Source organism: Chrysoperla carnea, chromosome 2 (genome assembly GCF_905475395.1).
Source record: "Chrysoperla carnea chromosome 2, inChrCarn1.1, whole genome shotgun sequence".
NCBI classification, from domain to species: domain Eukaryota; kingdom Metazoa; phylum Arthropoda; class Insecta; order Neuroptera; family Chrysopidae; genus Chrysoperla; species Chrysoperla carnea.
Genome location: NC_058338.1, coordinates 77,560,460 through 77,583,013, shown reverse-complemented (window position 1 = coordinate 77,583,013; position 22,554 = coordinate 77,560,460). Strand labels below are relative to the sequence as shown.

The following is a 22,554-nucleotide window of genomic DNA, read 5'->3' as shown; positions in this document are numbered from 1 at the left end:
GATTATCGATGGGCTAAGTTTTTTTCATCTTGGATGTGTAAATAATCCACAAAATATGAAGATTTAGAATTTTAAAATTGGTTTTTATTTCAGCCTTAGAACATCAATGATAGTTAAATAATAAAAAAGAAAATTTTTTTTAAGTCTGTGGAATTGTATTCTACCTGAGCAGACATGATTGTAGAGTTCTGCAAGCTGATAGTCAATCAAAATTTGACTTTTAAAACTTCATAAATAAATAATTTAAAGTATGAGTGCTTATTTACAATGTAGACTTTGTGCTGAATGGAAATTAACAAATGAATTAATAAATATTAAAAAAGAAGAAGCGATTCAATTAAACTTAGAAACAAAAATACAACAATGCTTAAATTTAAATTTTGATAACACACAACTACCCAACAATGTTTGTTTATTGTGCTGTGACAAAGTTGGGTCTACGTATGAATTTCAGGAACTTGTAAAGAAAGCGCAACAATGTTTATTAGAAGCAATTGCAGAGAAAACAATCGACTTAAAAGTGGAATTACCTGAAGCAGATAATGATTCATATCAATATGTTGAAACAGTACTGAATGATTTTGACGATGATGATGTTTCGGTAAAGGAAGAAGGTTTGTATTAAATATTATTTGATATATCCATTTCCGATATTAATATTTTATTTCTATTTTAGTTAAAGATGAAAAAAGTTTTCAAACATCTAAAGCTACCGAATTAAATAATGTAAGTTGAAACATATTATTAAATTTGAGGCATTTTAATTCAGAATGGTTTTTTAGGATTCTCGTGTAAAAGTAGAAGAGAAAACAGAGAAAATACATTCAAAACGTGGTCGAAGAAAACGTATGATACATATTCAATCATTTTGATATAAACACTGAAATTAAATAAAGAATTAAATTTTTGTAGGTTTAAAAAAATCCTCAGTGTTAGATCCAGAAGTTGTGAAGCGAAAAGCAAAACGAACCGCTTTAATTCAACGCATTAAAGATGGTATTTTATTTATATTTTAACTGATTGATTGAGTGCATTATATAAATAGTTTAAACAATTATTGGGTGTGTTTGAGCGAACAAAGTATTTTAAGTTTGATTCTCAGAATACTTAATGTAGTTTTCACCTAAGATACCTTTCAGATAGTTTCATTCTAGACTTAAATACCTTTTTGCTTAATATTAGTACAACTAATTAGCCGAGATGCTTAGGAATAGTTGGGAAACAGCACCGATTTTAATGAAACTTTTTGTAACGTCTTTATAGGACCCCAAGGAACATTCACCCAACTTGACCTTGTAATAAAGGGGCATAGGGGCCCAGCGGGGGGCATATGTAGTCCAAATTTTTTTGAAATGCTTATTTTTATTTAAAATTGTCATCTTGTAGGTATTTTTGGCCGCTAAATACGAATTCGATGTCAGATTACACAAATTCTGCCACGTATTTCAAAAATCGTAAAATTTTTAACCCGAAATCAAACTTTTTGTTACAAAAACGGAAAACTAAGCATTTATCATTTAAACTGTTATCAAGGAGGTGTTTTTGATTGCTGATTACGAATCTGATGTCAGATTAACGGATTCTGTCACGTATTTCGAAAGTCGTGCCATTTTTGGTAAATAATTTCATTTTTTGGGCACATAAACCGAAAACTAAGTACTTATCGTCCAAATTGTGCTCTAAGGCGTATTTTTGTTCGCTGATTACGAACCCAATGCCAGATTACACGGGCAGCAACCAAAAATATTTCTAGAGCAAAGTTTAGATAATAAATACTTAGGTTGCGTCGTGTTTGTGCCAGTTCAAATTCGTAATCAGTGACCAAAAATACCTCCTAGATAACAGTTTGTACGATAATTGTACTTAGTTTTTCGTTTTTGTAACAAAAAATGGAATTTCGGATTAAAACTGGCACGATTTTTGAAATACGTGACAGAATTTGTGTAATCTGAAATCGAATTCGTATTAAGCGGCAAAATCTATCGACAATATGACAATTTTAAGACAAAATAAGTATTTAAAAAAAATTTGGGCTACATTAGCAAACTTACTTTGTTCGCCAAAACACGTGTAAGTCTAATAAGGTATATGATCGTATGATGTTAATTGTGTTTCTCATTATTTTTATGTTTTTTTTTTTTTTTTTTTTTTTAGAATGGAAAACTTACAAATGGAAATGCGTAGTATGTGGAATTGAATGTCCTTCTGTAGAAAATTTACGAAAACATTTCACCGATGATCATAAACAAAAACCAATTTATAGTTGCAATGAATGTTCTAAGACTTACGATTTATATACTACTTTCAGAAAACATGTAGGGAAACATAGAAATAGATATAATTTTAAGTAAGTTCTATTTTCTTTCCTTTTTTGCGTTCAAAAATAAAAATATCCGCTGTTACGTTATTTTCGTACACTCCTCGTTATAAAAAAACATTTTAAGTAAACGCCGCAAAATTGGAAGTTTTTAAGGTAGTACGAGCACCAAGGCAATTTTAGATTTACGGTTGAAATTATTTATACCATATTTTCAACTTTGATGATGAATTTTGTTATCAATTCATGAATGTAGACGAAAAATAAGATTAAAATTTTTCAATACCTGCTTTGGTTTTTAAAATATGGACTTTAAACTTTCGATATTTTGAAAATTATTCCAGATATTGAAAATTTTTATTCTTACTTTTCGTCTTATATTATCAAGTTATACATAATTCACCAAAAAAATTAAAATATATATATATTTTTTTAAATATGTGTTCCCACTACCGTGGTCATACTTCATTAATTAGTCGGGCACAACGGGTTTTTTTTGTTTTCAATAATTTATTAATTTCTACCGACTAGTTTTGGAGAAATCTATAAAAATTTATCATCCATTTACCGTTTTATCATAAAACCGATGTTAAATATGCCTATTTTGGAAGTTATTTGATTATTTAAATAATCGGACAACCCCCACCTAAAATTTTCAGAATTGATTTAGACTTAGTCCAACTTCATATAAAAAAATCAAGCTTTTTATTTAAAATTGCTTTGGTGCTCGGACATCCTTAAGAAGAAGAATAATAGGAAGAATCCAAAACTACCACAAAATTTATAGAAAACTATCTAATGTATGGAAATTTGCACAAAATATAAAGTCTATTGAAGATATTTTAACTTTTTTTAGGTGTGATATATGTTCACGATATTTTTATCAACCATATCTATTAAGATTACATTTACGAAGTCATTCCGATGAAAAGAACTATACATGTCCAAAATGTGGGAAAAATCTTAAAACTGCGGATAATTTACAAAGGCATTTACGATTACATCAACCAGATTTAAGACAGAAATATGAATGTGATATATGTAAAAAGAAATTAGCCACCACGTCAAGTTTATTATATCATCAGAAAACAGTACATTTAGGTATTTATTTTGAGAAAATTAACTATGCTAATTATATACATGACAATAGAATTGTAAATTAATACTTACATACAATTTAATTAACTTACTCTTCTAAATCTGTATGCAGTGCAACCTTAATATAACCTACCTCAATATAACGACTTTTTCGATTTAACAAATTCTTCATAATCTCCTTGAATTGTCCATAAGAGTCAATGTAAAATTCAATACCATTACATTGCGAACAATCTTTATAACAAATTTTAACTATCAAAAAAAGGGGAAATACCTCTAATTAACGAATTTTGTAAACTCAAAACCTTTATATTACGTTTCTACCAATATATGAGCCTTAATCCCATAGTATGTAATTAATGTTGCGACAGATTCCGATACGTTTTTTTCGTAAAACAATCATTGTTGTTTAATGGAAAGTAATGTAAACACTGCTTCTCGTCACTATTGCAAAGATTCAAGTTGCAATGGCTCAGAAACGTAAAAAATGTTCCTTGTCAGTCGCGAAACAACATTAATTACCCCTTTATATCAAATTTTAGACCAACCTCCTAACTTCAATATAACAAAACTCAGTTTAACGAATTAATTGATATAACGAATATTTACTTGTTCCCTTCCGATTTGTTATACCGAGGTTGCACTGTATTTGTACATAATTGCAACTTAATTATAATAAAAAATAAACTATCTCGAGTAAAGTATATAAAAACACAAATAGCAATTAACTTTTTCGGGTTAGAGCAATTATGTATTAAGATTTTATAATAAAAAAAGACAGAGGGAGGGAGTGTTTAATCTTAACACTCGCGCTCACACAAACACACAACACTTACAACAAGTTCATTTGTCCTGTTTGTACTCTGCTGGATATTGCACGCACACACACATAGCAAAAATCACATGCTTACGTGACGATTTCTGCCAGTTCACTCACCTCCGCAAACCGCGTTAAGGAATAAACCAATTCCATTCCATATTAGTTCCAATAATAGCTGCAGTTGTGTTATGCGTAGCGTGATTAGATATTATTACAAAATAAATGAGTTTTTCTAATTTTAAAATTTTTATTAAAAATATTACTATTCCCATTTATTAATTTATAAAATTATTGTAATAGGTAAACGAGATTTTAATTGTGATCAATGTGGAAAAATGTTTTCAACACGTACTCAATTACAAGGTCATTTAAATACAGTACACTCAGATATAAAACCATTTACTTGTGATCAATGTCAACGATCGTTTAAAACTCGACGTATACTAAAAGTTCATTTACAAGTGCACAGTGATGAAAAACCACATTCGTGCGAAATATGCGGAAAACGATTTACAAGAAAGGAAACTTTATCTCGACATTCTTCTGTTCATACTGGTGTTTTGGCTTTCGAATGTGAATATTGTCATAAACGATTTCGAACAAAACCACTTTTAAAGGTTATTCCTCTTATAAAACAATTCAATTTTCTTATAGATTTCATAAAACATCTCAAAAATCATCCTGCAAATAAAATGAAATTGAATATTTTAGGTACATATCAGGCAACACACAGGCGAACGTCCCTACTCATGTTTAGAATGTAATCATCATTTTGCAAACGATTCCAATTATATCAAACATATGCGAGGGAAACATGGTGTAATGAGTACGAGAAAAAATCCACCACCGATTGTTGAGAAGAATAAAATGGAAATGGTTTAAAATCAAATATGCATTCTTGGTTCCAACACTATTCATTGATTGATATTTCCAAATTAATTTCATTCGTACGGTCTAGAACCAGCAACGCTGCACATATTTGCTGGTGCAGAAGTGAGACACCAAGGGGTGTGACATTCATATTTTCACCTGTACCATGCAAAATTAACGCCATGGTGCTTAAAGTTACTTTTACATATAGGAGCATCTTTTTCAACATGATTCCTGGTGGGTCTTTTCACCCGAATTTCAGCATGGGCTTGTGGGTCTATGAGTAATAATGTTGAAGATCATGTAGCTGAAAAAAGGACCAAGTTTTTAAGAATACAATTTTTTTTTTTAATTAAAAGTAACTTACTTTTTTAATATAGAAAATTTTTTCAAAAATATAACTAGTTTGTTCGAATGTGATAATTTTGGTATTATCAGTAAAAACATATTTTTCATTCCCGAACCAAAAGAAGGATGTTTTTTGGTGAAGTTTTTTGGTTGAATGGTAAAGTTCGATCACTATGGATGTCTGTGTGTCTGTGGCATTGTAGCTCGTAAACAGATTAAACGATTTTGATTAATGGAGAGTATTCTTAACTATGTTTCAATGCGAGTTTAGGGTTTCGTACCCGAAACAACTAAAAAAGAGACGACGATCTTCAAAATCGGTTCCGTTTTGAGAGAGTTATAATGAAAAAATTACGTTCAGGTATCTCTGCGTCACAAAATTTGCACAGGTTTTACCATTCTAAGTGATATATGTTATAGTAATATTAATTAGAATGGTAAAAACCGTACAAATTTTGTGACGATGAGATACGTTGGGTTCCGTACCTTAAACATTTGTCGAGATAGACCATTGACTCTGCGGTCCATGAAGATTCTTTGTCCTCCTTAATAAGGTTTCCTGTTCTGGATTTTCTATTTCCATCTAATATAATTTTGTTCATTCTATTTGCTGAGTCTTCTGGGTTGTTACCATTTATCTTTTTCGTTTCCGTTTTGCTTTTCACTCTTTTCGAGGTGCAAATTATTACTAAACAATTAACTGCGTGCTAACGACCAATACATGTTCAATAAAGCACATTATAATCCTGGCTTGCTAAAATGATGACACTACTTGAAACCTTTCTTCGAAGTTCATAAACCCTCAATGCCTCCTCCACGTAGAAACTTGCTTATAATTCCTCGGAGCTATTTGCCCCACCTCTCTTTCTTAGTTTTCTCCGTAGTACTAGTTTGCCTAATTTATATAAGTTAGTTTGCCCAATGACAGTTTTTAAAATATGTGAGTGCTTTATCTCGGCCAACTTTAACGAGTATACTCGGTGGCAATAAATATGTAATCGAAGGTGTTGGAATTTGAATGGAATAATTAATATTAGAAGAAATAAGTGACCTTTATTGTATAATCGCTATCTATTTAATAAATTCATCTAAACAAAATATATCTTGTTTTATTGTCCTCATTCATTTTGAATACGTTCAACTGATAAAAGTGCTTGAATTTAATTCGACGTTATTCATCCAACTCATTTGCCTAGCTGTTTGTTTGAATAACTGACGATAATTCAGGCGCCGCAAGCTGAACACTGCCGTTCAGTAAAAAGACTAGGCTGTTAATTAAACGTCTAATTAAATTTGGTTGGCTGCGACATATGCATAGGTACGTATAATTATTGCCTGTATAGTAAAAGAGGCGATATCACATGGAAAAATGAGTCATATTTTAACAAAAATGGTGGCTAAGATGATATAAGCATCTCTGCCCAAAATATTTATCGTGAAATTTTTTAGCTTCTTTCTATTTGTTTAAAATTCAATATTTAATTAAATGTAAAATTCCAATTTTGAAATCATAATAATTTTTAAAGAATAGGATAATAGTTAAAATAAAACTGATACATAGAAAATGTTTGATAAAAATTTTTATTTTAAAAATTCAATACAAAGGTATTATGATAAGATAAAAATTTTTAAATCATTTTTTGTGCAGGTGAAATATTTTTTCTTAACTCACCACGTTTTTTTTTTACCATATGTGATAAGATGCTAAATGAGGCTCTGCAAACTTCTCATTGTATAATTCAAACTCGTCTAACCGCAACTATCAAAAAAGATAAACCAAACCTTACGCATTGAATGATTCTCGTTCCGCTTGAATTATGTCACTCTCGCATTGCTTAAACCACGCAGAAATTGAGAGATTGATTAAATTAATTAATACATTCTTAGTATTGGAAATAAGAATGCATAAATAATTTTAATTAGTTTCTGATATATTCTTTTCAACAATTGGTTGTGACTTTTTTTCTCGTACTCGTTATACCATGTTTCCCTCGCATATGTTTGATATAATTTGAGGTGTCTACAAAATGATGATTACATTCCAAACCTGAATAAGGACGTTCACCTGTATGTTGTCTTATGTGGACCTAAAATATTTTTTATTTATGAAATTTCGACTAATTTCTGCACTATTATGAAGGTAAATTTCTGAATAAAAAAAACTATAATTACCCAAGGAAATTTAATAATTTAATTTAATTTTTCGTGTTCAGACTGTGCGTACCAAATTTTATTATATTTGATGCTCATTTCTACTGATATGGAATGCTTATTTCTATTGAGTTGGAATAAGAAAAAACCGCCGATGATTGAAGTTCAAATAGCTAAAAAAAATAACCAATTCCAGAAGGAACATTTACCGGATTTAAAAATTCTCATAATAAGGTGCTGATAATTGCGCTTAAGGCAATTTTTTACAGAAATTAAAATAAATGTACAGTTAACTTGAGTGTTACGTTAAATCCATAATAACCAAGGGAAAAATTAAGAATTTTTATTTAGCGAAACTTGTACAATGCCGCTATGATGCAACGTATTAAGAAACAGAACTAAAACACCATATTATTACTATATCTTCAAAGATTTTTATGATTATTTTCCAAGTTATTACGCCATAATTACTTAAATTTGCTTTTATTTTTAGCAAACTTTTTTTTAGAAAACAAAATTTATCACCTAATCAAAAGGGCTCGTTAGCACGAGAGGGGTTGTCTCAAACGCCCCTTTCACATAAGCCTGTCATGCGTAGAATAGAATTTTCACTTTTATTAATTAATTTTAAGTAATTAAAAAGATATGAATTACTAAAATAATGTTTTAGTTGAACTGTCCAGTCATTAAAATTTAAATTTCATGAATATTCCCTATTATATCAATTTTATTTTAAAAAGTGAATCAGGAAAATAATTGAACGAAAAATCAATGTTGTTATAAATTTATTAAATGAATATACTTATTTATTGTAGAAAATAAAATAATTATTTAATAAAACGTCTAAATGGCTGTACCTACATCAAGTTTACAATACAATTAAATATTTAAAACATTAACGTAAAAAAAATATATGTCATCATTGGCATCAACTAAAAAAAAAAATGACATGTTTTCGAGATATTCAAGCTCTAATATTTGAAATTATACCTACGTGTTGAAATGAATTTCTTACATTAGTCAGTTTTTTTACAATCGAAAACGTCAGAGATGAGCAGTTTTGTTTTTACCATGGATATTATATTGTTTTCTATTAAAATTTTAAATTGTGTCTGGAGTGTCACACCTTAGGACATGAAATTATAATTCTCATACCGCTAGAATTAAATAAAACTTGCTTCGATGCATACTGGAATTATATGATACTCTTATCACTTTAGATACATCACTAATTATCAGTATTAGAACATAAACTGATCTCTAGATTGCACGAAAAGTGTACCTATAGTGGTGAGACTGTGCTTAGTCAGAGCCCTTGGTGAGTAGAAGTACACCATTGGCAATCTGAGAAAGGCTTTTGATACAATACGTCACTTATCCACGATATTTTACTACACAAACTGGAAAGAATGAGTATCCGTGGTGAAAGCTATCTTAGTGACCGATGGCAATTTATCTCATTCGAAGATCAACGATCAGAGCTAGTAACATTGCCAAATTTTTCTATTCCACAAGGATCAATTTTAAGCCCAATTATTTTTATATTGTACGTTAACAAAAACCTTTAAATTGAAAGATTTTTTAACAAACTTATATTTGTATAACCTGAATGATTTTTAACCCCCGAATAAAAAAAGGGGTGTTATAAGTTTGACCGCTATGTGCGTGTGTCTGTGGCATTGTAGCGCCTAAAAGAATGAACTGATTTTGATTTTATTTCTTTCGTTTGAAAAGTATTTTAATGGAGAGTGTTCTTAGCTATGTTTCAAGTGCTAGTTAAGGATTCCGTATTCGAAAATTTGTCTTTTTTTTTGAAATTATTGTAAATTTCACTTGTAAATTCTTTTTCATCTTTTTTTTAGTCTATTTTGACTTATCGTTTATTTGACGAAACAAGCACCATTGTATTGGTCTTTTGTTGTTATTATTATTATTATTATTGAGAAAGTTTCCCTAGACTCCAAAGTGGCACGGTACCCATATGCCCTTTCCAAGTAATCAACTAATTCTGCGTGATCGAGAATCAAAAGTGAAACGCCTTGGTTATCTGACCAGATAAAAATTCACCGCTGAGTAAAATGAGTGAACAAACTTAACTGTACTCGTTACGTGCGATCTAAGTATATGAATATGAATAAATAAATTTAAAACTATTCCCAGTTTATTCATTTCATCAATTCGTTGGTGTATTTTTTTTCGTACTCGTTAAACCATGTTTCCCTCTCATATGTTTGAGATAATTTGAGATATCTGCAAAATGATGATTACATTCCAAACATGAGTAAGGACGTTCGCCTGTGTGTTGTCTGATATGGACCTAAAATATAATTGATTAATGGCATGTATAGAGATTAATTTACCTCGTAATAGTAATAACCTTCAATTGTGATTTTGTTCGAAAACGTTTATTGCAATGTTCACATTCGAACTTTTGAACGCCACTATGAACAGTTAAATGTTGTCTCAATATATCTTTTCTATTGAATCGTTTTCCACACACTTCACACGAATGTCGTTTTTCATTACTATGGACTAATAAATGAGATTTTAATATTTGATTACTCTTAAATGTCTGTTGGCATTGATTACAGCTGAATGGTTTTAAATCCGAGTGTACCGTATTTAAATGAATCTGTAATTGACTCTGTACTACAAACATTTTTCCACATTGATCACAGCTAAAATCTCGTTTATCTGTAATAAAAATTAATAAATAATGCTTATTTTCACATATGTAGGTAATAATTCACATAGGTATATATTAAAATATATACCTGAATGTGCTGTTTTCTGATGGTATAATAAACCTTTCGTTGTCAAAAAATTTCTACCACAAATATCACAATCATATTTCTGTCTTACATCTGGTGGATGTAAATATCGTAAATGCTTTTGTAAATAGAATGGAGTTTTAAAATTCTTCCCACATTCTGGACATGTATAATTCGTTTCGGAATGACTTCGTAAATGATGATTTCTTAAGAGAAACGGTAGATGAAAATGCATTGAGCATAAGTCACACCTAAAAATTTTATGAATTTGAAACAAACAAAATATTACTTCAAAAAAAAAACAGTGCAGAGTGTCTTGTATGCCCAATTTATCAAATAATTTTAACCAATTTAGAAGTACGTTTAGGGACCCCGCCAAATAAGAAAACCTATCATTTCGTTTTCGATATCTTAACAATAGGGTATTATCGTTAGTCAAAAATAAATCATAAAATTTGAAAAAAGAAAAAATTTATGTAAAGATATACGTAAATATTCTGATTTCGAGTCATAAAAGCACATTTTTCTTTTATCATATTAAAATTAAAAATAGTAATTTTTAAACTGTATATCACGTGACCTAAAACGCGGATAAGCCCTGCTGTGATGTCATAGCGATATGAGTCATAGACTATCAGTTAGTTCAGTGTAGACAGCTGGGTATTATAATCAGATGTCTATGAATATATCTGTCAAACTGATTTGGGTTATTTCGTATAGTATACCCATATTACGTCATCTAATTGGATGCCCGCGTTTTTGACAGTTTAAAAAAGGTTTAAAATTTAATTTAAGTTTTAAGAAAACGTGTGTATTTTTCCGAAATAAATTTTTGATGGCTTTTTATTAGCAAAATCAACATTTTGAAGTACTTTTTCAAAAATAGTGGAATACCCTATTGGATCAATGGGAATTTAGTGAAAATTTATTTTAATGTGCGCCCAAACGCATCTATGACGAATTCGAACTAATTAAGTGAAACACTCTGTATATACAAAGTTTTAACAAAATTAATTAAAATTATATCTTACTTATATTTTCATAATCTTCATAACTTACTTAAATCTAAATTTATCTCTATGTGCCTTCACATGCTTCTGAAAAGTTTGAAATATGTCATACGTTTTTGAACACTCTGTACAACTATAAATTGGTTTCTGTTTATGTTCATCCGTGAAATGTTTACGTAAATTTTCTACAGAATGACATTCAATTTCACACGTTGCGCATTTCCATACATAATTTTTCATTGCTAACAAAAAACGGAAATAGTGATTAAATTTAATGATTTGAAAATAAACCAAAATTAAATAATACCGTTTTTGGTACGCTGTATTTTTGCGTTTCTTAACGCTTTTCGTTTGGCAATTTCTGGATCCAACGCTGTTTTTTTACCTTAAATAAAATAATTTTCTTAAGTTTTAGGTATTGTAAACAGTTATTCAATAGTTCATACGTTTCTTTCGAGTAGAAGAATTGCCTCTTGATGTTGCTTCAATTTTTTCCTCATGTTTTACGTTAGTAATCTAAAAATAAAAAATTGAAAAAGACGGCTTTATTTGTGATGACTGAAGAGAAAATATTAATGACATGCTTTGGTTTATATGACCATCCTTAAACTGCCACATACAAATTTGAATTTTTAATATTTCATTAAAACAGCAGTCAATTATTTTGTTTAAGGATAGAGTAAATATATATTTTATTTTATTTTGATTTTAATTTTAAGGGTTTAATGCTACTGAAGAGGATTGTCAAATGTGTTAAGACTTACATTTTTTTGTCCGGTAACTTGTGAATTTTCTTCAACTTTCACTATAAATAAACAGAAATATATGAAACAATTTTTAAAATATACAAAGTGACCAGAAAATAAAATGTAATATGCAAACCTTCTTTTACAATTTCATCGTCATAATCATCCAATGCTGTTTCAACATATTGATACCACTCGTTTTCTGATTCTGGTAATTCAGTTTTGAAATTCTCTATTTTCGCTCCAATTGCATCTAATAAACTTTGTTGAGCTTTCTTTACAAGTTCTTGAAAATCATAAGTAGACCCCACTTTATCACAACATAATAAACAAACATTATTGGGTAATTTTAGGTTATCAAAATTCAAATTTAAACATTGTTGAATTTTTGATTCTAATTTTAGTTGGATAGCTTTCTCGTGTTTAATATTTATTAATTCATTTCCAACTTTCCATTCAGCACAAAGTCTACATTGTAAACAAGTACTCATACTTCAAATTGACAGTCAACTATCAACTTGACAGTGATGAAGTTTGTTTATTCAATTTTGACATAAGAACTAGGGAGCGTTCAGAAGATTTCGATTTATGATGTCTTCACAAATGCTAAAAACAAAAGATTTAAAAAAATTATAATGGCGGTAGTTTACGATCAAGGTTAAATAAAGGTAATGTACATTCGCTTTTATGTGGATGAGCATCAAATATTTTGCGTTTACCAAAAAATTAGCGCGTTTGCTGTTTTATAAAACGTAGAAAAACCGCGCTTTCGTATAGCAGTGTATGCGTATTAAACCGACTATTTATGCTGAACAAGTTTAATATGTCCACAGAATCTTCTTACACTTACATCACAATTTCTCAGTTAGTATCGAGGCTGACACCCCATATATCGACAATCTGTTCTTTCTCAAGATGCATGGGTTGTTAGTACTATCTGAGTTATACCGAGCGCTCACTTCAACAAAAGGCAGAACAAATTAAAAACAACATTTTTAAATAACAATTTTTATTTACTTTTTTCATTACAAAAAGAATTAATTTACGGTTAAAACTATAAAATATAGAATCACAACTGTTCATCAGTCGCAATCGATACACGTAATTAACTTTGTTTGGCAGTTTATCACATTTATTTTTCACTAAAATATTAAATATTTCTTCGGATTTCTTTATAAATTTCCTGGCAGTTCACAGTTAGTAAAATGAATCTGATATTCAAAATCGTATTGATCTTTGAATCAACAATAATTTTTCCTATCTATTCCACTGGTGGTCCCTTCTTGTTGCTAAATCATAACAAAACATTACCTCTTTCCTTAAAAAACCTGTCTTTTAAAATTAAAACATGATTTTCGTATAGTTCCTGGCCCTAAACACATACCTTTTCTCTTAAAATACCTGGCTTTTAAAATTAAAACTTGATTTTCGTTCCTGGCTTATAACAGATTAAATTCACTTCTTCATTTTCAGATTCACTGTTATAATCTAACAAACCTCTTTTATTCTTATTTTTGTCTTTGACATTTAAGGATTTTTTTCTCTCGAATTATTATTTTTCTGTGCTTATTATGATTATTTTAGAATACCCAAATTGTCATATTCTAGTTTAATTTTTTTATTTTGAAAATAGCTCTCTGGTGAAGACGTGCTCGTTGAAGGTTTTGAAACATTTTCTTGTAGTGAGCTTTTTTTCTTCCTCTTTGAAGATGACGTGTTATCCTCCCCAATCTCATTATCTTTAGGTATTGCTTTGTCTAGAGGATAAATTCCTGCTTTTTCAAAGCCACTAGTTATTCTGTCAGTAGTAAAAGCTTTTGGGTAAGCTTTTCCAACGCACTCGGCAACATTATAAACGCCAACTTTTTTTCCAGGATTTTTGACAAGCCACGATTGAACTGCTAGGTCATAATACAGCTTGAACGCAAGAAAGACAGAGATATTCAGTGGTTGTAATTTGTGAGAAATTTGAGGTGGGAAAGTTACGAACACCACCCCAGCATTAGACGCTAAGTCTAAGGTTTTTGGTGCAAGATGAGTTTCATCGTTATCAGTTATAAGGATGACACGTTCTTCTTTTGAAGGTTTAGTGTGTTTTATAAAATGCTCCATAAATTTATAAAACAACTCTTCGTTCAAACCGCCCGAAAAGTTAGCTTCACCGATTGTACCTGGGGGTGCTCCCTTTATCATGTAATCTTTATAATGAGCACTAGGGAACAGCATCATGGGAGGTATTAGATTTCCTAAAGCATTGGAACAAGCGGATATAATTATTAGATGCTCAGTTTCTGTTAGCGTCATGTCACCAAACTTTTTAACTGAGATAACTGTTGAAGGATCTTGCTCCGTAGTCACGGCGATTTCATTTTGTGTCCAAATTCTTTGAGGTGGGAACGGTCCAAAGCGTTTATGTACGTCATTCAAATTATCAAAAAATTTAGCTAAAGTTGTTTTATAAAAACTGGCTGTAGGTAACAGGTTGATGGTTAGGTCACCATCGTCGGAATGTCTTTTCAAAAATAATCTCATCCATTCTTCTCCTGCAAGTTTAAATATATCCCAAGAAGAGGGGTATCTTTTTTTGTTTGTGACAGCAAACTGATAGGCTACTTCACGAAGCTGTTTTTTTGTGAGACCCTTATTCATTTTAGTGATGGTTTTTACATACTCTATTAGTTTTAGTTCTTCTTCTTCCGTAAAGACCTTCTTGACATCATAGCTAGCCTTATATTCAAAGTCAGTTGCACCAGATGCCTTGAACAAATTAACATGACGTAAAAGTGTAGAGAATTTGACATTAAAAATTCTAGCAGCTTCTCTCATTGATACTTTATTCGGTCCAGTAACAGCTTGAACTGCTAATTTCATTGATTCAGGGTCAATGGGTATTCTTTTTTTCTCACAATTTCTACGTCGGACACGAACCTACAGCAAAAGACAAAAAAAAAAACATAATGTATTATTCGGTTATTGGGGTAAAGTATTGTCGAATTTCGTATATTTATGTGAAGCCCTGGGTAAAAATAATAAATATTTACCAGGAAATAACCAGCTACCAAGATTTTAATTTTTTATAAGAGTAAACCTTTGATATAGCATTGATTTTATAGCGACCATTTTGAAATACATTATTAATAGTTCGGTTTCTAAATGACTTAAAATGGCAAATTTGAGATCTTAACACACATGCTTGTGGTCAAGGAATACAACTATCACCAGTGTTGCCCTTTTAATGAATTTTAAAAAGTTTGGTGGAAAATCTAGGGGAAATACCATGTATAGATTATGTTGATTACGATTTAAGTTCCAAACAGAAATTATATATAAAACAAGTGAAAACAAACAATTGACTGAGTTAATTGTTGAAATACCATGCATAGACAATGTTGATTACGCAATTTTTTGCCTTTTTACTTCATGTAAGTAAAGAAAGATAGCCATTTTTAGAGAGCCACTTATACATACATGTCACATACACATGGCTCATATAATATATACTACATAATTTGCGCCTTCGTGGGTAAACAGTGATGTTTACAAAAAAATGTTTTAAACAAAAGTTGTTTATTTTTTTTTAATGAACATTTTTTACATTTGAACATTTGTTCTATCTCTAACGGTTTAGAAGATGTGTCCTACGGACTCAAAACATAATTGATCTATGTTGCTCATATACGAACTCAACCTCACTTTTTACGTCCGAGCACGCTAAACAAATTTCAGCTTGATATCTTTTTTCCTTTTTGGATTTATTGTGTTGTCGTGTGGACGAATGGACATTCAAACGAATGGACAACCGGAAATGGATTTTATGAACACCTAAAAATTTTGCTCGTAGCATAAATATTTTTGAGCGTTACGCACATGGTACAAAACTTAGTATACCTTAATATATTTCATATAAACATGGTATAAAAACTTATTAAAAAGTATGATAATTTCAAAGTCATTTAATTTAGGGCATCTGGTTTTAATCTAGGGGATTTTAAGTGGTCGTTTAGGCGATATAGGGGCAAGTGGATAAGTCTATCTGGCAACACTGACTATTACCTCCCTAGATAGCCATAATGATAACATCTCTTTCGTCTACTTTAGGCTACTTTCACTCTGGTAAATCAAATTCGTCTTGATCAGGGTTGCTAGATTGTACTACTTTTCCCAAATTGCTCTATTTTTTTATAGTACAAGATCCGAATTAGGGTCGACCTTCACCCATCTGTTTACCGAATGAAAGTTATTTTTTATGAAATGTAAAATATTAACAAATATTCCTGTAACGGGTTGCCTTAAAAAATATGGTCCAGACCATTTTTAATATAAATATCAAAACTTGGAAAGCTTGTAAACATTATTTTTGACCAATATTTTGTGGCCAATCATATGCCACCGTAATTGTAACAAAATTATCTTTATTTAGATATGCGAGTCAATGAATTAACAGATGCACGTAATTACTATTTTCAACTTGTATAAATGCGATAATAGTGAACGAAAAAAGGCAAACAACATAGCTGCTGCATATTCTTTATGGCTTTTACTTTCGAGTAGATCAAAATTCGTAAGATATGCAAGTCAGTGAAAAATTTCTAAAAATTTTACTCTTGATATTTTCACTAAAAGTAGTCTGGACCACATTTTTATAGGCAACCTATTGCAGGGATATTTGTTAACATTTTATATTTCATAAAAAATAACTTTCATCCGGTAAACAGATGGGTGAAGGTCGATCCTAATTGGGATCTTAGACTATTATATGAATGAGTTACTTTAAAAAGTGCTTGTGCTACAAAAATTTGCGTGCCATTGTAACATATTAGTATTGGTTGAAGTTAATGAGGCGCTTTGAGTACTACATTAGGCTCTTTTTTATCACAGATAATGCTACTTGATAGAAAATTTTCTGGAAACTCTGGTCTTGAGACAATTGCTGCCTCGTAAATATCAAAAACTGTAAGGAAATTTTATTTAAATTGAAAAAATTCTTGAATCAGGCTGTATCTATTTAAATTAAGTGTGACTTACAGTTTTTGGTGTAGAAACTTGAATTTCTCTCTCAACTTCTGAATTTTCTCCAACTTTCACTAAAAATAAACTATGAAATATTAAACAAATTCAAAAATAATAAATAAGTGCAACGTTAATTTTAGTGTTACTAAATATAGTTAGAGAGATGTATATATGATTTACTGATGGTCATGGCAACCGTCTGCTGAGCCTTAAATATGATAGTAGGTAATGTTCCGAGTCGCCCTGTAAGGTTCCTCAAATTTCTATGTGTCATCCCCCCCCCAGGGAATAATTTGCGTTTTTCAAAGTGCTGCCAAAAAAATCCCTGGCCACTTGCTTTTCTGCCAAACATATTTTTCTGATCCTTTTGACATCCTCAACATAACCAAACCAGTTTTACAGTTTCCAGAACCATCACTTCAAATTTTTTTACCGCGTAACGACATTTTCGGTTTTTTTGGCATAATTCGGGAATGTTTGAGCTCAACAAGTGGGACAACTTGTTGAGCTCAAACTTTGCAAGATGACTGTTCAGAATCACATCTAATGAATTATCAAACAAGCAGACAGTTTCCAGAACCTTAACTTAGTGACAGTTTTTCAAATCTCCCCCTGGGGGGGAATATGACACATAGAAATTCGAGGAACCTTACAGGGCGACTTGGAACATTGCCTACTACCATATTTCAGGCTCAGCAGACGGTTACCATGACCATCAGTAAATCATATGTACATCTCTCTAACTAATAATAAGGACTGGAAAATATAGAATGCTCATTTTAATTTTCCCAACTTTTTTTTCTACCAAAGCCCAAATCTGCAAAAAATTTTTAAAAGTCGGGAAAAAAAACCTTTTTTTCCGACTTTAATTTGGGACTATTTCGTTCCTCATAAATTCCACAAATAATGACGGGGATAATTTTAATAAAACTGGTATAAGGATATGACAAAATAGTAATATCCAAACCTTCTTCCTTTACGATATCATCGTCATAATCATTCAATGTTGTTTCAACCTGTTGATACCACTCATTTTGTGGTTCTGGTTCAGTTTTAAAATTTACTAATTTATCTTCATTTGGACCATAATCATTCAATGTTGTATCCACATCTTGATACCATTCATTTTCTGATTCTGGTAATTCAGTTTTACTCTTTAGTAATTTTTCTTTGTTTGCAACGTGTTCATTCAATGTTGTTTCAACATGTTGATACCACACATTTTCTACCTCTGGTAATTCAGTTTTAAAATTTACTTTTTTCTCTTCGTTAGCATTATGATTATTCAATGTTGTTTGATACCACTCGTCTTCTGGATCTGGTATTTCTGTTTTAATATATACTATTTTCTCTTCAATTGCATCGAATAATTTTTGTTGAGCTTTCTTTACAAGTTCTTGAAAATCATAAGTAGATCCTACTTTATCGCAGCATAATAAACAAACATTTTCGGGTAATTTTAGGTTATCAAAATTCAAATTTAAACATTGTTGAATTTTTGTTACTAATTTTATTTGAATAGCTTTCTCATGGTTAATATTTATTAATTCGTTTGCAACTTTCCACTCAGCACAAAGTCTACATTGTAAATAAGTACTCATATTTAAATAGTTTTATATTATAAACACAGTTTATGGTTTTAAATGAAGTTTGTTTATTTATTGATCAAATAATTTGACAAATTTAATTTTGACATAAGGGTGCGTTCATAAAGTTAGAGATCAGTTAAACTCAAGAAATTTATTTTCAATTATTATACCATGCATATATGTAATATGCAAGGTATACTAAGTTTAGTCCCAAGTTTGTAACGCTTAAAAATATTAATGCTAAGAACAAAATTTTGATATAGGTGTTTATATATTTTCGGTTGTCTGTCCGTCTGTCTGTCAACACGATAACTCAAAAACGATAAAAGATATCAAGCTGAAATTTTTACAGCGTACTCAGGACGTAAAAAGTGAGGTCAAGTTCGTAAATGAGCAACATAGGTCAATTGGGTCTTGACCAATGGGTCCGTAGGACCCATCTTGTACCCACCGTTAGAGATAGAACAAAAGTTTAAATGTAAAAAATCTTCCTTATCAAAAAATAAACAACTTTTGTTTGAAACATTTTTTCGTAAACATCACTGTTTACCCGTGAGGGCGCAAATTAGGCGTAAATTGTATAATATGTATTATTGAATTTTAATATTTTAATAATACAGAGTAATCAACACTGTCTATGCATGGTATTTCAACAATTAACTCAATCAGTTGCTTATTTTCACTTGTTTTAAGTTTAATTCATACGATTATGTATGAATAACACAGGCCATAATGTAAGAAAAAAGTATCGAAAGGTAAAATCTTTAAAAGGTTTTCTCGAGATTGCATTCTTCAGAAGGTTTAGTTGATTTCTGATTTCTGCCGTAATATGAACATTTATAAAATTTTATAAAAACAGAAACGAACTAATTGTATGTCATTATACTGTACGCTATTACTCATATTAATTTAAAAATAGGCAAATAGACAAGGACGTGGAATTTACTAAAAAAAATCGTTTATTAAAATTTTTTTTAAAGTATAGTACAATTAAGGTATTGTGTATAAATTCTATTTTTCTAACGTATCTTTATCTATAGGCGATTCCTTCTGTTCTGAATGATTTTGTCTTGTACTCTTTACACCATGTTTTCCTCTCATATGTTTGATATAATTTGAAGAATTTGCAAAATGATGATTGCATTCAAGACACGTATACGGACGTTCTCCGGTGTGTTGTCTAATATGAACCTGTAAAAGTAAATTATGTTCAATACTGACTATACAACCGACTCGATTTTACACAATCATTACGTTCTGATTTCTGAAATTAATGCGTCTAACAATAAATTAGAATACAGAACAAGTAAAACTTTTAATGTCATCAATAGAATATTACAATCATTTTTTAAAAGTATCTCGATTAGATTCTATATATATTACTATAGTTCTATTTTCTATCAAAATTTCTATTTCTATAAAAATGTGTAATGCTTTGAAAATTACAGTTATGCGAATCTAATACTAACCGTTAGCAATTGTTTTGTCCTGAAACCTTTATGGCAATATTCACATGTAAATGCTAAAACTCCTGTATGTACCGACGAATGTAATGATAAAGATTCTTTCCTATGAAAACGCTTTCCACATACTTCACATGCGTGCCGCTTATCATCACTGTGCACTTGTAAATGTGATTTTAATATTCGTTTAGTTTTAAACGTCCGTTGACATTGATCACAGCTAAACGGTTTCACATCGGAATGTACGGTATTTATATGGCATTGTAAAATACTTTTTGCTAAAAACATTTTTCCACATTGATCACAACTAAAATCTTTTTCACCTACAATATTAAATAAGAATGTAAAGATTACTTTTTATTTCTGACAATAATGTTTCTTAGAACCAAAACATACCCAAATGAATTTTCTTGTGATACATTAAACCTGATTTTGATTCTAATGTTTTTTTACAAAATTCACATTCATATTTTGGTTTAGAATCAGGCTGATGTATTCGTAAATGTCCACGTAATGTATTTGAAGTTTTAAAAGTTTTTCCACATTTCGGACATGTGTAATTCTTATCTTTGGAATGAGTTTTTAAATGCAGCTTGTAAAGTGATGTGTGATGAAAATAGCGTGAACATATTTGGCACCTTAAATCAATAGTCTTGTTTGAGTATTAATATAATAATAATAATGGGGAAATAAATTTCGATATATCCTAGAGTTCTCATTTATTATCTTCGATAATATTTATAATAATAATGGGGTTTAACCTCCGTACCTCAGACATATACGTCTATAACAGAGGTCCTCCACATTTTAATCTTTATTTATTAAACTACATCCGATTACAATTAAATTTTTTATGATGTGGGTGGAGTCGGTTACTTCGTTCTTATCCAAGCGACGACGATCAGACTGCCGCTGCCTGGATTCCAACCCACAACTTAAATCTAAGAAGTCAAATGGTTAAAGTCGATTAGAGATAAAATTAAACGGTAAGAGATAAAATTACACATTTAATTAAGTTATAAAATCGATGATTTTTGGATGGGGCCCCCAAATTTGGTTTTGTCCTGGGAACTTTTCAGCTCTACTTTCGGTTCTAATGCTATCGAAACTAAAAGTGATAGAGAATACCCAGTTTTTTTTTTTTTTAATTTTTTGCAACAGTTTACAGACTTATAGATGGTTTCAAGCGAACAAAAATATGAAAGGAAAACATTTGGCTTTGAAACAACCTGTAGTTTAAAATGAAATTGGTTAAAGAACATACTTAAATTTATATTTATTTCTATGGCATCCAACATGTCGTTTGAAAGTGTCGTATAATTCGTAAACTTTTGGACATTCTGTACAACTATAAATTGGATCTTGTTTGTGATCGTTTGTGAAATGGTTACGAAAATCTTTTAACGATAAACATTCACTCTCACATAAAATGCATTTCCATTTGTATGATTTCCATTCTAAAAATAGAAAGTCAATCTTTAATTTATGTGACTACAAATTTTTTTTTTTTTTTTTTTTTTTAATACCATCTTTAATTTGTCGAATTAATTCACTTCTTTCTGCTCTTCGTTTGGCTATTTCTGGGTCCAATGTTGTTGCTGCTTTTTTTGTATCTAAAGTAAGATAAATGTTTGTTAAAAGTATTGTAAGCACAAATTATTCAGTACCTAATCAAAAATCCACATACATTTTTTTTGGATTCGTTCCCTTTTTATTTTCCGTAATTTAATTTGTTGTTTTTCGCCTGTATCCTGAAAATGGATTAAGTATATACAGTTAATTCTTTATCGGGAATTAATTTATTTCAAAATCTATTACATTTTCTAATTTGATACTATTTGGTTTTTGTATAATTCTACCGTCATCTTCATCTAAAATCAAACCAAGAAAATAAAGAACTTTGTCGCTTTAGTAGATAAGTTAAAAAAGGGAACAACTACAGAATTTAGACCAAACCTTCTTCTTTAACTGATACATCATCCTCATAGTCGTTTAATACTGATTGTACATATTGATACGAATCATTTTCAGATTCAGGTAATTCGGTTTTTAAATTTATTTTCTTCTCTGCAATTGCATCTAATAAACATTGTTGTGCTTTTTTTACAAGTTCTTGAAAATCATATGTAGATCCAACTTTGTCACAGCACAATAAACAAACATTGTTGGGTAATTGTGTGTTATCAAAATTTAAATTTAAGCATTGTTGTATTTTCAATTCTAGATTTAAATTAATTGATTCTTCTTCTTTAATATTTATTAATTCATTTGTTAATTTCCATTCAGCGCAGAGTCTACATTGTAAATAAGCACTCATACTTTTTTTATTAATAAATTTAAATTTATAAATGTTCTTCAGCT

The 22,554-nt window shown here is 30.1% G+C and overlaps 3 protein-coding genes across 3 annotated transcripts; 1 reads left to right on the top strand and 2 right to left on the bottom strand.

Moving 5' to 3' along the window:
- The first annotated feature begins 221 nt into the window (after positions 1–221).
- Positions 222–5,753, top strand: LOC123294078 (zinc finger protein OZF-like). Its single transcript, XM_044875150.1, has 8 exons — positions 222–614; positions 677–726; positions 783–846; positions 913–996; positions 2,155–2,347; positions 3,174–3,418; positions 4,536–4,852; positions 4,947–5,753. The coding sequence occupies exons 1-8, from the start codon at positions 251–253 to the stop codon at positions 5,115–5,117; spliced, it is 1,488 nt and encodes a 495-aa protein (XP_044731085.1). The 5' UTR covers positions 222–250; the 3' UTR covers positions 5,118–5,753.
- A 1,418-nt stretch (positions 5,754–7,171) lies between these two features.
- LOC123292941 lies at positions 7,172–22,411 on the bottom strand. The gene is made up of 19 exons (XM_044873655.1): positions 22,150–22,411; positions 22,012–22,064; positions 21,881–21,944; positions 21,720–21,806; positions 21,458–21,650; positions 20,590–20,831; positions 20,200–20,516; positions 19,755–19,921; positions 18,647–18,719; positions 18,122–18,526; positions 14,122–15,059; positions 12,268–12,623; positions 12,150–12,190; positions 11,832–11,901; positions 11,693–11,770; positions 11,435–11,627; positions 10,379–10,626; positions 9,982–10,298; positions 7,172–7,540 (listed from the first exon to the last, which is right to left on the bottom strand). Exons 6-19 carry the CDS (start codon positions 20,612–20,614, stop codon positions 7,394–7,396), a joined length of 3,375 nt encoding a protein of 1,124 aa, XP_044729590.1. The 5' UTR covers positions 20,615–20,831; positions 21,458–21,650; positions 21,720–21,806; positions 21,881–21,944; positions 22,012–22,064; positions 22,150–22,411; the 3' UTR covers positions 7,172–7,393.
- LOC123291986 lies at positions 13,241–18,599 on the bottom strand. The gene is made up of 3 exons (XM_044872480.1): positions 18,109–18,599; positions 17,157–17,226; positions 13,241–15,059 (listed from the first exon to the last, which is right to left on the bottom strand). The coding sequence occupies exon 3, from the start codon at positions 15,000–15,002 to the stop codon at positions 13,707–13,709; it is 1,296 nt and encodes a 431-aa protein (XP_044728415.1). The 5' UTR covers positions 15,003–15,059; positions 17,157–17,226; positions 18,109–18,599; the 3' UTR covers positions 13,241–13,706.
- Positions 22,412–22,554: the final 143 nt, after the last annotated feature.

What these genes read in the sequence shown, in the direction of transcription:
- LOC123292941 (XM_044873655.1), bottom strand. Translation starts at nt 20,614, where the DNA reads ATGTATCACAAGAAAATTCATTTGG. An exon ending in GGACAAAACAATTGCTAACG is followed by an intron (nt 19,922 to 20,199) that starts GTTAGTATTAGA and finishes TTACTTTTACAG; the next exon opens with GTTCATATTAGACAACACAC. An exon ending in AATACAGCGTACCAAAAACG is followed by an intron (nt 11,628 to 11,692) that starts GTATTATTTAAT and finishes GTTTTTTGTTAG; the next exon opens with CAATGAAAAATTATGTATGG.
- LOC123294078 (XM_044875150.1), top strand. Translation starts at nt 251, where the DNA reads ATGAGTGCTTATTTACAATGTAGACTTTGTGCTGAATGGAAATTAACA. An exon ending in TGTTTCGGTAAAGGAAGAAG is followed by an intron (nt 615 to 676) that starts GTTTGTATTAAA and finishes TTTCTATTTTAG; the next exon opens with TTAAAGATGAAAAAAGTTTT. An exon ending in GAACAAAACCACTTTTAAAG is followed by an intron (nt 4,853 to 4,946) that starts GTTATTCCTCTT and finishes TGAATATTTTAG; the next exon opens with GTACATATCAGGCAACACAC.
- LOC123291986 (XM_044872480.1), bottom strand. Translation starts at nt 15,002, where the DNA reads ATGAAATTAGCAGTTCAAGCTGTTACTGGACCGAATAAAGTATCAATG.